Source organism: Macrobrachium nipponense, chromosome 23 (genome assembly GCF_015104395.2).
Source record: "Macrobrachium nipponense isolate FS-2020 chromosome 23, ASM1510439v2, whole genome shotgun sequence".
NCBI classification, from domain to species: domain Eukaryota; kingdom Metazoa; phylum Arthropoda; class Malacostraca; order Decapoda; family Palaemonidae; genus Macrobrachium; species Macrobrachium nipponense.
In genome coordinates, this window is record NC_061090.1 from 82,328,490 (window position 1) to 82,345,582 (window position 17,093).

At 38.7% G+C, this 17,093-nt stretch overlaps 1 protein-coding gene across 2 annotated transcripts in view; it reads left to right on the forward strand.

Moving 5' to 3' along the window:
* LOC135202209 (mucin-2-like) overlaps positions 1-17,093 on the forward strand; it is a 360,342-nt gene that overhangs the window by 287,896 nt on the left and 55,353 nt on the right. For both annotated transcript variants that reach the window (XM_064231469.1, XM_064231477.1), the window contains exon 2: positions 9,400-9,494. In XM_064231469.1, coding sequence (XP_064087539.1) covers positions 9,400-9,494 — 95 coding nt within the window. The remainder of the gene's footprint in view (positions 1-9,399; positions 9,495-17,093) is intronic.

The following is a 17,093-nucleotide window of genomic DNA, read 5'->3' on the forward strand; positions in this document are numbered from 1 at the left end:
TTTCACTCTGGTATTTTCGACTGCTCTCGTTATGGAAGATAACGGACTGATGAAAATGTTTATTAATGTAGTATAATGACGGAAAATTTTATTAAAATTATGGTGTATGATGTTCATATACGCTAGTGATCGATATGTATAGTTGCGTGTATGTTTGTATACAGACAGAGATAGGCACGCAGGCAAACACTCATACTCACACATACACATATGCATATACGCTTAAAAAATCACAGTAGATGCACGTGACGTCATGATATAAGCGAATACCCCAGGAAAATTAATTGGCATAAATTTCTGCCTATTATTTTTCCTGTGGTATTCGCTTATATATATATATATATATATATATATATATATATATATATATATATATATATAGTATATATTTATATATATTTATTATGTATATATATATGTGTGTGTGTGTATATATAGTATATATATATATATATATATATATATATATATATATATATATAATAATAATAAAAGGAGCCCATAAAAGGCCAAAATATAGAAAGAAAGTACTATTTTTCAGAGATTGCTGTCTCTCTCTTGGGGTGTATATATATGTATATATATATGTGTGTGTGTGTGTGTGTGTGTGTGTGTTTATATATATATATATATATATATATATATATATATATGTATGTATGTATGTATGTATGTATATTTTCCATACACCTTTTCTGTGAATATATATGTATGTATGTATGTACATGGCAGTGGTATGAAGGATAAAGAAATTTGTCAGGTTTAAAGAGCTGGTCTTGAGATGGACAAACATACCGCTGAAATTGTAATGTCTTCGCTAGCGTTGAGAAATTAAAAGTAAACACTGGTACCCATTCCGTTCTTCTCCTTTTTCTTTTCTTTTTTTTTATTAGACAGAACTAACATGGTGAGAGATCATATTCTCTCTCTCTCTCTCTCTCTCTCTCTCTCTCTCTCTCTCTCTCTTGTGATTGTTGCAATAGTTTCTAGCACCAGCACTTTTGTTACAAAAGTGATGGCGGAGTTTTTAAAATATCTGAAGGAACTGTTTTTCCCTGCATGTGCCTCATTGTCGCATTGACACGCACATGTAAACAAAAAGTGCAAACAGGTTCAGACGAAACGATCCCTGGAAGTATTCCCGGCGTGCTCTGATGTAGTCCGGCCTACGATGAGGTCGCGACGTTTCTTCCAGTAGCATTGTTAAATTGTTTGTTGTTATTTCGACGAAGGAAAACGCTACATCGAGAGGAGGAAGGACAAACAACTGTTACAGAAACAAACACGGGAAGGAAAGCCACGTGCAACTTTGAGAAAGAAACTGAAGTTGTTTGTTCATTGCCAGCCTTGTAAACAACAAGGGCGTTTTCTCGCGAGGAGCTGCTCGTTCGATTTTGAGAAGAAGAACAAGCAAGTTTAGCCTTCTTCAGTGTACAGAATCAACATTTGGCATCTGCACTTTTTTTACACTTCTGCATTCGTGCGCCTTACTACGTAGTATACGAGTGGTCTGTTTAATAGCTGTATGCTTAACACCAAATCATTCGATCTGCTCTGTGTAGTATATGAAGTGTCAAGTCCAACGGAGCACCTGTCAGCCTAGTGCCTGCGCCGAGCCAAGGCCCGAAATCGAGATCAAGACTGACTGATTGCAAGTTATCATCTGGCGTAGCAGCTACCTCCAAGCGAAAGGAAGAAGGGTGGGACTTGGCTATGCATGAAGCTAAAAGCCTGTTGTTGGTAACCTGTTGTTTATCAACAACATTTTCGTTATTCGCTAGTATCTTGGGCAGCATGAGTAGCCCCCCGTCACAATTACCCTGAATGATATCGGATGTTGGTATTTAATGTTAGCTCGCGAAAAATGAGGCAGGGTGGACAAAATATTTCTTGATGGGAGTCCGGTGCAGATCCGACGTACTGCGGAGGTTTGTCAACAGCGTGTGTGTGTTCATTATGTCCCACACATCTCGCTCTGTATTTGGAGGCTACTCAGGCTCGTTACGTAGTACACCTTTGAACTACTTCTCAGGCTCATTTTTTTTTCATGTTGTAGGGAACTTATTCCGGGTTCTTTGGGGCTTGGTAGAACAGGCAGTTGGAGGGAATTACTGTAGGAGACCAAGTATGGTTTCGAAGTCTGGACCGTCTCATTGCACGGTTGGACGGCGAAGTTATCGTTTCGCCTCCGTCATCTTCTGTTTCACTTCTCATTTTTCTTATGGCCTTCCACCATTTCCCGATTCCTTTTTTTTCACATTTGCCTCTGTGCGGTCATTGTTTGTTCTTTTCCCTTGCATTTCAGGCATGGGCATCTTTAACAACAGTGCAGTCAATTCATGGGTAGGAAAACGGTATGGATGTTGGGTCGAAACCAGAATGTTTTATTTTTATGAGGAAAACAGGTGGTCACTCAAAGACTTTTGAGCCGAGGAAAGACCCAACGTGGTCTCACTGTGCTTTGAGCTTCCAGAGGTTTGTAATGACTGAGAAATGAAGTGAGACTTGAGTAACACTCCCCCCAATATTAGAAGGACAATTTTTCACGTCATGCTTCCCCGGAGTCTCAGATATCAGGAGATAGAAACGTCGCTCATGCCACTTTAATGAGCAGTATCTAGATCGGAGAGCAACGTGTCGTCGTTGCTCCTTATCTATTTCTGCAATATCATCGGAGAGAGTGAGATTTTTTTTTTGTATTTTATTTTTTTAGAAATTGGTTAATGATAAGAAGGTGGGAGACTGGTGTGTTTGTGGTGTTGAGGCCATGGTTTGTAAATATTGCATAATGGTCTTTTTAGGCTCTGACATCCTTGGAAGCGACGGAGACCTTATTAACATGAAGATCGGGATATTAGCCTCGGCGAGTTGGAACTTCGTCCATAAATCCGTCGTGTCACGGCTAAAGTCTCTTATCAGGGCTCCTTCCTGATAGCTGGACGAGAGATGAGACGTTAAGCGTCTTTCTCTCTTCATTCCTATGAGAACGAAATATTTTAAAATCGCATTTTGGCATTTTTCCTTTATCCCTTTTTCATCATTGCAGGATCAACTTTTTGCGGAGGAAGGGTAATCTTGCAAATAAAAGTGGAATGTTCTCAAGTTCAGTGTAGACATCAAGTTCAAAGCGTCTTGTCAAGACGACGGTGCGAATGATGTCTTCCTTTTGGTCGCTGGAGAATTCAACGGCGTCAGGCTGGAAGCCGCCGTATAGGGGTGAGCCGGATCATCCTGGGCTGGACGATGGCGGTTCAAGACTTGGAGTTTGTTACCAGTAGACGACTATCAGGGTTACAAAGGGGAACAGTTATTTTATACGCATTACTGTTCTGTCAGTCAGTCGGTCGGTCAGCCAGTTAGTTAACCACACTACATCAACACACACACATACACACACACACACACACACACACACACACACACACCACACACACACAGATGCATGCATACATGCATATATATATATATATATATATATATACACATATATATATATATATATATATATGTAAATATATATCTATTATTAAAAATTTTAATATATTGTAGTATATATATATATCTATATATATATATATATATATGTATAATATTATATAGATTATAATATATATAATATATATAATATAATATATAGATAGATAGATATATAGTTAGTATGTATGTGTGTGTATCATCTCCTTTCATAGAAATGCCGACTTGAATATCCTCTTGATCACTGAAATATCAGTAGAACCCTGTAATAGAATTAAGCAGAATTTCATTTATTTCCTTCGCATGCAAAGGGGAGCATAATAGTTCTCTTATTTAATTAATTTGGTAATTGGGTCCCGGAGTTACTTGGTTATCGTTTTTTCCTCCTCCTCCTCCTCCTCCTCCTCCTCCGCCAAGGAGGACGTCCTACGCCCTGCTTCCCAGGAAGACCAATTGTATTCTGTATTCTGGAAGTTCGTTGATAATTATGGAAGTCCAGTGATGATTCTCGAAGTGTCTTGGTAGAGAAATTTCCCTTGCAGAATGCTGTATTGCTTCAGCTAGTTTTGTGTAATCCCGTTTTCTCTCTATATATTTTTCAATTCATCTATTTTCAAAGTTTTGACGTAGATAGTTTTGGCCGTAGCCGTGGAGGCGTTAGCATGGAGGAATGACTTTAAAACTACAGGTGCCCTCTTTCTGATCGACCCTTAGCGTTGCTGATGACTGCTGCAATTTCACTACTAACTTTTTAGATTCGTTTATTGACTTATTTATAACGAAGAGACGGAGACTAGTGTGGGTGCCATATCAAACTCCTTACCACCTAGGACGAGAATCACGTCCTTGCCCACGCCCGTGGCTGCAAGCCGTGGCATGAGAAGCGTCCTCTGGGGACCACCTTGTAGAAGTGCCCTTGCTGCTGCCCAGACAGCCAGCGAGAGAATGGGACCCGCCCACCAATAAGAATTCAGCACTCCTATGACGTCATGTATGAAAGTGAAACGTCCTCATGCAGTAATGAAAAGCTTTTTATTCGATTTATAAAGATTTTTATGGGGTGGGGGGAGGGGGGGCGGGTTGGTTGGTGGCGGTCCAGGAGGAAGAGCCCGTGCCAGCACAAGGCTGCCTTAATCTCAACTATAAACATCTAAGTCCTGATGGCGCTCCTCTGAGAGGTGGAGAAACAGTCTTTCGACCAGAAAAAATGAAAAATAAATTGAAAAAACTTCGAATAATAATTGTTCTTATTCCTGAGAAGCTTGCCAGAAGAGAAAATGAAAAGAAATGTAAACTGATTCAAAGTGTGGTTAAGAAGATAGTATCCACGAACAATGCCATTGACTTCAATAGTAATTTTCTTTTATGATTGTTATTTTATAAATTTCTTCTATGAAATGACCAGCAGACACGCAGCCTTGCAATACTGGAATAGACGCCTTGCTTCTGTTGCTATAGCAACCCTTTATTGACCTCATTTTTATCCACCTCGATCCTTTGTCCGTGAGGTGTAACCATTGTCCGGTCATGGTCCGGTGTGTAGACATTTTGGTAATTTTTTGTTGTCCGTCATAGCAGGACACAAAGAATGGATGTTGCGACGAGGCAGGCCAGGCAGCAGCCTCTTTCAGTGTATCAATTTCGAAGACGAGAAAACGAGTGACGTTATTGATTAGGAATCTCCTTGATCCTTCTTAAATATACCTTATGCAGTTCATGAAACAGACATGTATATCTTGTCATTCCTGCTTGTGGCAAAAGGGAGAAGCAGACTATAGCTGGTTCACTTAAGGTAGATTCTTGGATGAGCCCTATGCTCATGAGACGTTTGTTTGGCGGCCGCTGATTGGCTGGTACCGGGAGGTAGCCAGATCCCAGCCAATCAGCGATCGCCAAACAAACGTCTCGTAGGCGTAAGGCTCACCCAAGAATCTACCTTTTAAGTGAACCAGCTATAGGTACTTTTACTTAGTATTGCCTGGTCAATTATCACCTAAATGCTCCGTCCTCTTTACATCATTCCTCTTCGTTTCTTTCTGTTTTGCCTCTCTCTCTCTCTCTCTCTCTCTCTCTCTCTCTCTCTCTCTCTCTCTCTCTCTCTCTCTCTCTCTCTCTCTCTCTCTCTCTCTCTCTCTCTCTCTCTCTCTCTCTCTTATATATATACGCATGTGTCGGACAGATGAAGATTTAAAATCACTAGAACTGAAGGTGTGTTCATAACTTGTCCATGGAAGTGGACAAGTTATGAACACACAGTAGCATAAAACTCCCGCTTGAAAAGCGCGGGAGTTTTATGCTACTGTAGTGACGGAGCTATTTTGGGAGCTCTTTTATGCCTCTTAGTATTTGCCTTGCCCTTTAAAATGGCGTATTTTTATTTTTTTATGAAATCAATAGCTGCAATCTGATTGCTATTTAATCTTCGCAGAAGCAAAATCCTCATGAAGAATGGCTGCTCAGTCATACTCATTATTATTTGGGTTGTGTTTGTGTTGATAAACTTCACCCTCCTCCAAATGGTGAATGTTTCATGATTTCGTATGCTTTCATTTTCAGCTCTTCTTCATCTTTATTTGCGTATTTTGTCCAAACTAATTGACTTGAGTCCCGTTCCAATGTGACTTGCGCTTCAAGACTTGATATTTTTTTTCATGCTTCTTGATATGTAATTCACTGGTAAACCTCTGGTCAATTCAAATGTTTACAGTTTAGATGTGAAGTTCAGATCGACAGTTTTCTTACGTGTTTGATGGAGAATTCTGTATTTTAGCCCCCCCCCCCCCCCCCCCCCCCCCCCCCCCCCCCCCACTTCTCTCTCTCTCTCTCTGGAAAAATTAAATAATGCACAACCTATGTGCAGGTGCCAAGGTGTGTTTTTCAATGGTGTTTTTCTTAAGTCTTAAAGAAAGATTTCCTGACAAAAAAAGTGGATCGCTGACGAGAGAGAGAGAGAGAGAGAGAGGAGAGAGGGAGAGAGAGAGAGAGGAGAGAGACGTGGGGGTGGGGGGGTGGGGGGGAATCACACCTCTGCACGTTGTTAGCGTTGGTTCAGTCAAAGGGTTGGAGAGAGAGAGAGAGTTCATTAAACCCAGGACTCGAGTAACAGACTTTTAGTCAGACACCTCAATTTGTGCTGTCATGGAGTCGTCAGGGAATATCAGGATCAGTTGGAGAGGAATTGCTTTGATATCACTCGTCGCCTTTGGTTTGTGTCAAACTGAATTAATTTCGGAGGTCTTTCCATTTGTCGAGCTCGTAATGTTCGGTCTATCTCGCCTGGTAGATTTGCCTTAGGAAGAATATTTTCTTCTTTCTCTGTTTCTCTCTCTGGGGTAGGTACACAAACAGTTTAAAGATGTTTATAAGTAAAGCAGGAATAACCGAGGTACCAGAAAAGAAGGGTCGATCGAATGATGAGTTAGTGTTCAACATGCTATAGGAATTGTAACAATGAAAAGGTTTAGATACAGTGAATATGGTCTAAAGTTTCTCCTTAGAGGAAGTCTCACTAGAAGGCGTTTGTTGTGATACAACTGCGACTTTTGAGGTCCGTTTGGAGTAATGAGGGAAATATCTCGGAGGGAAAGGCCAGGTGACGAAAGTGAAAGCGGAAATCGGCCTCATGCTAACGTGAGCACTAGTGTGAGTCTCTCTCTCTCTTTCTCTCTCTCTCTCTCTCTCTCTCTCTCTCTCTCTCTCTCTCTCTCTGGTCCTTGTTCAAAACGTTCATTCGGTAGCGCACGGATCACAGTTGAGGCAGTGTTGCCAACTGCAAGGTCTAAACTCTAAAGAATCCAACTGTAGGGTAATTGCCCTACGCGTAGGGTAATTTGGGCTAAATCTTGGACGGCAGGGCAATATTTTCATGTGTAGGGTTATTGTAACAAGGTAGGTTTAGATCAGTATGCTTATTAGTATTCGTTATATTGCATATAAACACAATCTTAAGATTTATTTATTATCATAGCCGCAAAATGTTGGGTCATTTTCAGTTGTGTAGAGAAATTTCTCGTCTCCTGTAGGGGGCGTAGGGTTAGAGGGGTTGGCATCACTGAGTCTAGGAACCCGCGTTCCAGCATTGAACCTGGCGAGGAAAGGAAAGGAATGATTTGGGCGTTTCCTTGATGATCGTCCTGGATGCTTCTCTTGATTTAAGTAGTTCATTATTAACCTTTTTGTTAGTCGACTGTTTTGTGTTGCACTAGAGCTAAAGAGAAAGAGAAATAGAGGGAACAATAACATGATAATGAGTCAGTAAATAAATAAATAACGGGGTTATCCATGGTTTATCTCCATGGTGTAATCGTCACTTGCAGTAAAGTTGTCTCTAGCTAGAGGCGAGTAGTGCACAGCATGAACTAGCTATTCCCTGGAGATTGTACTGCTCCCGCACTTCATACTCCATCTTGCTCCAATACTGAATTTGCCTCGCTGGTGAGCTAATCGGCGACATCGTTCCAGCCCGTCGCCTAAAAGCATTCGATGTCCTTCACTCTGTTTCTTTAGTCGGTGTCTCCATGAATCACGTAATGTGTTCTTGAATAAGTTGATCCTCCGAGAAGTGTTCTCTTGTGGCTTTGAAACCGAAGGGGATTTCTGGCTGTTTGGTGTAGAAGTTCTTCGCGGCAAAACGATCGCATTATCCGCCAGGATCTCTTCCTTGTTCTTCGTCATTGTCATTGTTCCTCTTAATACTTTGGTTGTCTCTCTTGTTCGCCTGAGATGCAGATGTGTTTTCCCTGGGTAGGGAGATACGACTTCTTAAAATTTTCATTTATTTCTTGATTCCTTTCGTTGTGATTTAGTTATTTAGTTTTGTTTGTTAGATCCAGAGTTGGTTTCTTATCTCCGTCAAGGAAATGATTTTCTCAATGTATTTCTTTGTTTGCGTGTTGTGTCAGTTAGTTACCAGATTTACGAGAGGAGTTATTTTTGGATTCATAAGAGGTAAGTGCGTAATGGGGGTGGAGAGTGGAGGCTTTTTTTTTTTTTATGTTGAAATGTTACCCGTGACATGTACCTGCTGGTTGACTTGCCCAAGATACTCTTTCCGTATGGCTAGTGATCTCATAGCAAGAGATGCAACAGTCTTGGACTATTGTATTCTCAGGGACGATAACTTGAAGTAAACCGAAAGAAGGGGAAGATTATGTTCAAAGGCTAAGAAGGTAGTTGAAAGGTTGTCGCTTTTAACTGATGAGACCCTTCTGTTACCGTCGCCCATGGTTGACATCCAGATGGACGGAATGAGGTCTCAAAGAAGGACGCCCAAAAATAAACATGTGTGTGGTGATATAGTCACGTGTGCCGCTGTTACCTTTTACAAACCAAGATATGGAGTGATTTAGGTCCTTCATGTTTTTTGCTAGTTTGCAGGCTGTCATAAGTTATGCAAGAAAATTATTATTATTATTATTATTATTATTGAAAATAATGGCTATTTCAGCCGCGTTTGTTTTGTATAGAATTTTCGCTATTCTTATTATTGACTTTTCTTCTGTACTCAAGTTGGCTATTAAAATGCCAAATGGGGGATTCATGTCAAAAACGTGTTATGTATCGAATTGACTATATTATACAAAATGCAGTACAAATTGGATCTTAAACTAATCGATAAAATATCCAATTTGTACTGCTTTTTGTATAATATATTCAATTTGACAAATACCACGTTTTTGACATGAATCCCCCATTTGGCGTTTCAATAGCGAACTTCCGTTCAGAAGAAAGTCAGTAACAAGAATAGTGAAAGTTCTATACAAAATAAACGCGGCTGAAATAGCCATTATTTTCAATAAAACCTGTATTAATGAAGGTCTCCTTCCAGCATATTATTATTATTATTATTATTATTATTATTATTATTATTATTATTATTATTATTATTATTATTATTACCCTTAATGCTCGTCATTTTTCCCTCAGGTGGAGTAGCCTCGGAGTTCAGCCACCACAGTATCGTAACTCCTCGAGTCACACACTCAAGAACCAAAAGGAGTCTCGAGTCTACGAGAGAGAAGGTAAAGAGATTCTTTGTTGCTAGGCTCAGCTGGCATTCCTGTGCCTCTCATTATTTTAGAGAAAACCCGTCGCTGTGAAGTTTGTTGAACGTTATCCGACATTTTATTTCAGTTCACGGCTTTTGAATGCATTTGTTTAGAATGATGTTTAGTGCTTGGTTAACGAAAATGGAAGGCTGATTTCTTGTTATTGTGAGATGTCTTCCTTCGATACTATACTCTGTTTTTTTGCATCTGTCCATCCGCCTGTGGTGTTTGCGTATGGTAACACTGCGTCCCGGGCTTTAGATAGCTACATTAAGCTTACATTCAACAATAATAATAATATCCTATTTCGAATATCAACGGTGTAATTTGCGTACAGTAAATTATCAAAACAATTTTCAGTTGCAAATGTACACCCAGATATCCTATTATTTACCTACAACTTACACATAGCGTAACTATCTAAAGCCCTGGACGCAGTGTTACCATACGCAAACACCACAGGCGGATGGACAGATGGAAAAAAAACCCGAGTATAGACGGCGACAGGATCATGTCGGTTTCTAAAGAAGCGCTTTTGCAGAGATGTATGTTATTGAAATTCTTCTTAGGCAAGCAAGTCTCTCCAAATGCTCGAGATATCGTAATACTGCAATTGGGTTTTGTTGGTCTTTGCTTCAACATTCGAGAAGGTGGCCAGATTTCTGAGACAAAATCCGGGGACATTTTCGATTCAGAGGCGCCAAAACCTCAAAAACACGACGCGTCTTTGTTGATGAAAGACTAAAACGGGGACACCGCAGCCCTTAGAATTCATTAAGTTGCATTCGAGTTTCTCTCATACTGTTTATCCTAAATTGTCAAGGAATGGAATAAAAATTCAATGAATTAACAATTTTTTTTTCTGATCAAAGTAGCTGAGATCAAGAACACCCATAAAATCAGCTGCATGACGATATTGACGATGGTTTGACCGGAAATTTGGTTTTATGTTCCTGGAAGATCATCTCGCAAATTATGCCGTGCAAAGCTTCTAACCATTTTCTGAGTTATGTACACTGTACAGTGCGAGTAGCACGGTGTACAACTATGTATAGTTTGGGCTACCATTTTTTTCTTATATTCCAATTTCGGATCTTTCAGTCACAGTGAAAACTGGGGACATTTCCGAGGACAGCAGTAGCCGGGAACAGGTCACTGAAAACGGGGACTGTCGGGGACGCCTGGTGAAGGCTGCTTTTTTTTTTTTTTTTTTTTCTATCATCAATTAACATTTCGAGACGGTCGTGTTTCTAGTTTGCTTTTTTTAGTGTTCTGTAAAAGAAAACCATTGGTGCTACTTTTTCTGTCCGTCCGCAAGTTTCCTGTCCGCTCTCATATCTGAAAAACTACCAATTCTAAGTAAGTTTTATTTTATTTAAGGTTAAAGTTAGCCATGATCGTGCTTCTGGCAACGCTGTAGGACAGGCCACCACCGGGCCGTGGCTGAAGAAACTTCGGTGCATTGTATATTTGTTGTATTGGTGTTTTAACATTTCGAAAAAGTTGGGGTATAGATTTCCATTCACTTCTGCTTCGTCATCGAGCAAGGAGAGTCTGATGTTTATGCTTATTCTATAGGCCCGTTTTGCTCTCAAGTCTTCCTCTTGTGTAAGTTCGGATTTTCCTCTTTCCCCACACCCAGAGACCGTTTTTTTTTTTTTTTTTTTTTTTTTTGGGTTTTTTTTTTTTTTTTTTTTTTTTTTTTTTTTTTTTTTTTTTTGTTTTTTTTTTTTTTTTTTTTTTTTTTTTTTTTTTTTTTTTTTTTTTTTTTTTGTTATCCTAACAGCTCATTTAACGATGGAGGAGAGAAACATCTCTGAATAAAAAATTCAGGCAGAAAGTAAATATAATCGGCTCAAAGAAGACAGCGTAAACAGAACTTTCTTATTCGTCTTTTATGTGGAAGATTAGGTGGAAAATCCTACGGAAAACCCTGTGGACATTTTGAATCCTGATTTGTCATGTAAATACGGGTGCTGTCGTCTCTCTCTCTCTCTGAATTGAAGAGGAACTGACTCAGCATAACATTCTCTAGCGCTATATATATATATATATAGAGCCATATATATATATATATTATATATATATATATATATATATATATATATAGATATAAATATATAATATATATATATATATTTAGATATATAATATATATGATATATATTTATATATCTATATATATAATATATATATAATATACTATATATGGTATATATATACGTATTATATATATATAATATATATGTGTGTGTGTGTGTGTGTGTGTGTGTGTGTATGTGTGTGTGTGTGTGTGTCGTGTGTGTGTTTTTAAATCCACGGTAGAAGGTAAATGAAATTGGGACTTGGAACAAGTACTTTCGTAGTATATTCTAAATTTTCAAGTTCACACTGAATATAAAAGTTGTTGTTGTGTTTGTTGAAGATTAAGCCAGCCTTGTGCTGGCACGGGTTCTTGCTCCTAGAGCAGCCTGTAACTGGATGAATATAAAAAGAAGTTGACAGACCTTTATATACAAAAACAAAAGAGGGAGGCGGTGTTACAGTTTATTAATCTGGGTGGCGTGTTCTTTAAGCAAGAGAGAAAAGGAAAGAGGATCAAGGTATCATCCTGGGTGGAGATTCAAGTTCCTTGTTGACATCCCTTCGATAAAGATGGTCTCCAGTAGGTTCCTTCTTTGGTGATCTTTGACCCAGCAGATGATCGAGGAATTACCCAAGATAATAACATGGCCCTTCTTAAGTTAGTGATTCGCAATGCCATTATTTGTTAATTAATTCTCTTGAAATGGCATATTTGTGCTGAGAGCATCTTAACTTTAGGTCCTTAGAGGTCTGTCCAACATAAATCTAATTACATTCATGACAAGGAACACTGTATACAATATTGTTTGAATTTGACGGGCTGGACGGGCTATTCTTAATTAGTTTATTTCTCAAAATATTATTATATTTGAATGCGAAGTTAATATCAGTAGTTTTTAAAATAGGTACAGCGGGAATGAAATTGAGATGAAATGTTATGCAGAGAATATCCTTAACTTCTTTGTTAATACTGATTGGATTGTAATAAGTCTCTTTTTTGCTTTATTTTTACAAAGTTCCAAAACATATGAAGGGTAGCATAATGAATCTCCTATTTTATCAGGAATTTTAAACTCATCTTCTAAAAATTCCGGACAACAAATTCTAAGAGCTCTAAGATACATACTGGAAAATGTTGTCATCTTAATTTGTTTATCATGGTTAGAGTAAAAATGAATATATGACAAGTTATTCGTGGGTTTCCTATATATTTTAAAATTAAAATTGGTGTTATTTCTAATAACTAAGGCATCAAGAAATGGTATACAATTATTTTCTTCATATTCTTTTGTGAATTTTATGGATGGTACGATATTATTAATTGTAAGCAGATCACGAATATTTTCATTTTCTTGTACATTACAAAAACAATCGTTTACATATCTAACCCAAAATACTTTAGAAAATAAATTTTTTGGTATAAGTCTAGATTCAAAATATTCCATGTAAATATGAGACAAGAGTGGCGAAAGAGGTTTATCCATGGATATACCAAATATCAGTTCATAGAAATTATCATTGAAAGTGAATTTACAATTTTTATTCAAAGGGATACCAAATTAATAATAACATTGCTAGGTAATTCTATATTATACGTTTCCAAATGTTGTGATGAATATTGTAGTAAGTCTTCAGTAAGAACGTCAATATTTATCACAACATTTGCACTCCTATAATCTAGAGTTACTTACTAATGTTGTTATTAATTTGGTATCCCTTTGTATAAGGGACGTCAACAAGGAACTTAAATCTCCACCCAGGAATATACCTTGATCCTCTTTCCTTATCTCTTTTGCTTAAAATTTAACCACGGTAGAAAGGTAAATGAAACAGGGACTTGGAACAAGTAATTTCGTAGTATATTCTACATTTTCAAGTTCACACTAAATATAAAAGAAGTTGAAAGGCCTTTGTATACAAAGTCAGAAAGAGGGTTACAGTTTATTAATCTGGGCGGCATGTTATTTTTAAAGATATGTCAAGTACTTGTTCCTTCGTGCTACACACACACACACGCACACACACACACACACACACACACACACACACATATATATATATATATATATATATATATGTTACATGTAAAATTAGTTATTATTCCCTGTTCATTTATATAACTTACTATTGCTTTATGGGATGTTTTTATCTTTAAGCATTTTTTTGTGACGAAAAATATTTAAAGTGCAAATCAGTGTGTCGTAGTAATTGAGCGCCATTTGGTTTTCCTTCTCTGAACGATTGAAACTAATGATGGCCTACGTTGCCTCTCGTTCCTGCCAGTGGATTGTCGGTGAATAGATAATTTAAGCGGAAATCGCCCCTGGTCAGCGTTGTGCATTGTAGTGCATTTAAGGAAGGGCTACTACCTGAAAGGTCAGAACGTTAGGCACCTTCCAAAAAGATAATATTCACGTACGTAAACTTTAGTAAATAACTGCTGATAAATAAGTAAACAATGTAGGAAGCCGATAACTGAGTGAATAAGTAGCTAAAATGAACAAGTAAATAACATACAAGAGTAACAATGTAAGAAGCCGATAACTAAGTGAATAAGTAGCTAAAATGAACAAGTAAATGACATACAAGAGTAACTATAGGTGAATACACATGTTGGGGACATTATCACTTCATTCCTGGACAACCCTGTGAGTCAGCGCCCTTTTGATTGACTTTGGGAAAACTTATTCAGTGCCAGTTCTTGGCTGCATTCACGGAATACCCAATATTTCAGCGTCCCTTTGGTTTTTATGGAAAGCCTCAAAATCAGTTGCCTTGTTGTATACTAATGGAAAACTTGAAATCGGCGCCCTTTTTGAATTTGCGGGAGCCCTTGAAATCCCCGCCCCTTTCGTTGCTTATCAGTAAGAAATTCCCTCCTCCAAGTCCGTGCTCATTGTCGGTGGAGATCCCTTTACATCATTGCCCAATTTTTCCTTTTTTTTGCACAAAACCATTGAAATCGGTACCCTTTCTTTGTCTTTCATATGCCTTGGGTCTAAATTGGCCGGCCGCTATTTTGTCTGCCATTGGGATGTGGCGTTGTGTGGTGTGTCATCATTGTTTTTGTGTGTTCTGAATGACATTAGGGTCATGAAACTGCAGCCATTGGGTCAGTTACGTCATGGATTTGGATTTTCTGGTCACTTATCTTGAAAACGGTGCACTTAGTGCCTATTGGAGAGAAGAAAGTGTTTTCTCCTCTCGAGGAAAAGGAGCGGGAATTGTGTTACTGGGGTCCTCTGGATCTATAGGTAATTCCTGGCATGTTTTGTTTTGTTGAAATTTTCGATGTTCTTTCCTTGAAATTTCGGGGTCTAAGTTTTGTGAAAGTGAATACGTCTAAGAGCAATAACATTTATCACGCACACATTTTGGAGTTAAGTAAATAACAACTTTTGCCATATAGTGAAACCCCTTTACAAGATGTGGACATTTAACCAGTTCTTGTATCCTTATTTTTCCATGAACCTTTGTGGTAATTCAGCGATTCTAACACAGGTCGTAGCTCAAACTAGGTCTGGGAACGTTCTGTCCAATCTCTAACACCAATCTGAGGGCATGACGCAGAAGGGCCCCAACGAGGTATCTTTCCCTGCGCCGCACCTCTCTCTCTCTCTCTCTCTCTCTCTCTCTCTTGATGCAGTTGTCTAAATTATGGCGAATATTTTGTCTCGTTGTTGTTGTTGTTGTTTTTTATGAAGGTGGCTTTATGCCAGTACGGGCTCTAGTTCGTAGAGCAGCCCGTACGGGCTCTAGTTCGTAGAGCAGCCGTACGGGCTCTAGTTCGTAGAGCAGCCCGTAAAGGTTTATGTCGCGGCCTTGGCAACCTCGGTATAAAATTATATTTGATATTTAGTCTGCTGATTCATTTTTTCGAGATGCTTACAGTAGACCCTCAGTCCTCGCTATTATTTTTCAACTCATAGTTCCATTTCCATATGTTTCCATATCAGCATTGTTTAAGAATTTACATTGCTAATTGTACAGGTATGTTATCGAGGTTTGCAGATTGTTCAATAACATATGATTCAGACGTACGCTCATTGATTAAAAACTCTCTCTCTCTCTCTCTCTCTCTCTCTCAGCCTTTCATGAACGGGTAATTAGTTGCGATATCCCTCCGTCGTCGTCATTGGGCCTTTTCACGGACGGGAAGAGAACCCCGTATTTAGCGCCTTATCATGAAACGAATGAATGTGTCCTTTAGTGAGGAATGTTAAAAGAGCAGTTGCAGAGACATCCTCGTGTCCCTGACACACATTTATTTTCGGTAACGCACAAACTGACGCACACAGTTTCAGAGTTGCTTGCTTACTTGCTTGCTTGCGTTCTTTTCTACGTCCCCTCCAGTGAAATCGGTTGAGGTCGGTTTTTCGTGAATTTGTTATATGGAACACATTGATTATTGCTGGTTGTGATACGAGTTGTAGCAGCATGAATGAAACTAACTATACTCTGTTTTTTTTTTTCATCTGTCCATCCGCCTGCGGTGTTTTTGTATGGTAACATTGCGTCCCGGGCTTTAGATAGTTACGCTATTTGTAAGTTTTAGGTAACTAAAATGATATCTGGGTGTACATTTGCAACTGAAAAGTGTTTTAATAATTTACTGTATGCTAATTACACCGTTAATATTCGAAATAGGATATTATTATAATCGTTGAATGTAAGCTGAATGTAACTATCTGAAGCCCGGGACGCAGTGTTACCATACAAAAACACCACAGGCGGATGGACAGCTGAAAAAAAACCAGTTTTTTTTTTATAAACATTCATATCGAATAATGTTAGTACTAGTTCATGAACTTGCAAAGCAATGTTCCACAGAACACTTTATCCATATGTAAAAATGAATTGTAGGAGATAGGAATCAACCAACAAAAGTAATATACATAAATCGACCGAACAAAATGAGTGAATAAATAAAGAAATACGCAAACCTGTCATTCAGTAAGGCACAATACTAACGTGAAGGTTAAGCGTTTGACCAGACAACACTGAATAATGTCCGTTACACACTCAGAAATGCGCGCGCATATTCACGTAAAAAAAAAGGTGCTCAAATGGTCAAGTAAGCCCCGCGAATGACTTAGATCGTAAGTAATTCACGTATATACCTATTCCGCCGTCATACAGTCGCCTTTTGCCTCCGCGTGTGCCTGGCCCTCACCAAGTAAGCACCAGTATTAGATGGTTTAAAAGAAGAGAGCATTTGGTACCCCGGCTCTTGTCCCTGAAGATGGCATCACTGTAGACTGTCTCCCTCAAGGCCATGACATTTGCCTCGTCTGTATGCTTATGCTGCCCGCTTCTTTTCGTTCCTTGACATTTCAGGATTACTCAGAATGGGCTCTGGCTTCCAAGCGACGTCCTTAAGGCCGTGTTGTAGCGAAAGGAGAGAGATAAGTGAAGAAAAAATGGAAGTGTATCACGATTATAATAGGCATCTCTCGCTGGTACCGCGGAGGAATGAGGACTCAGGCA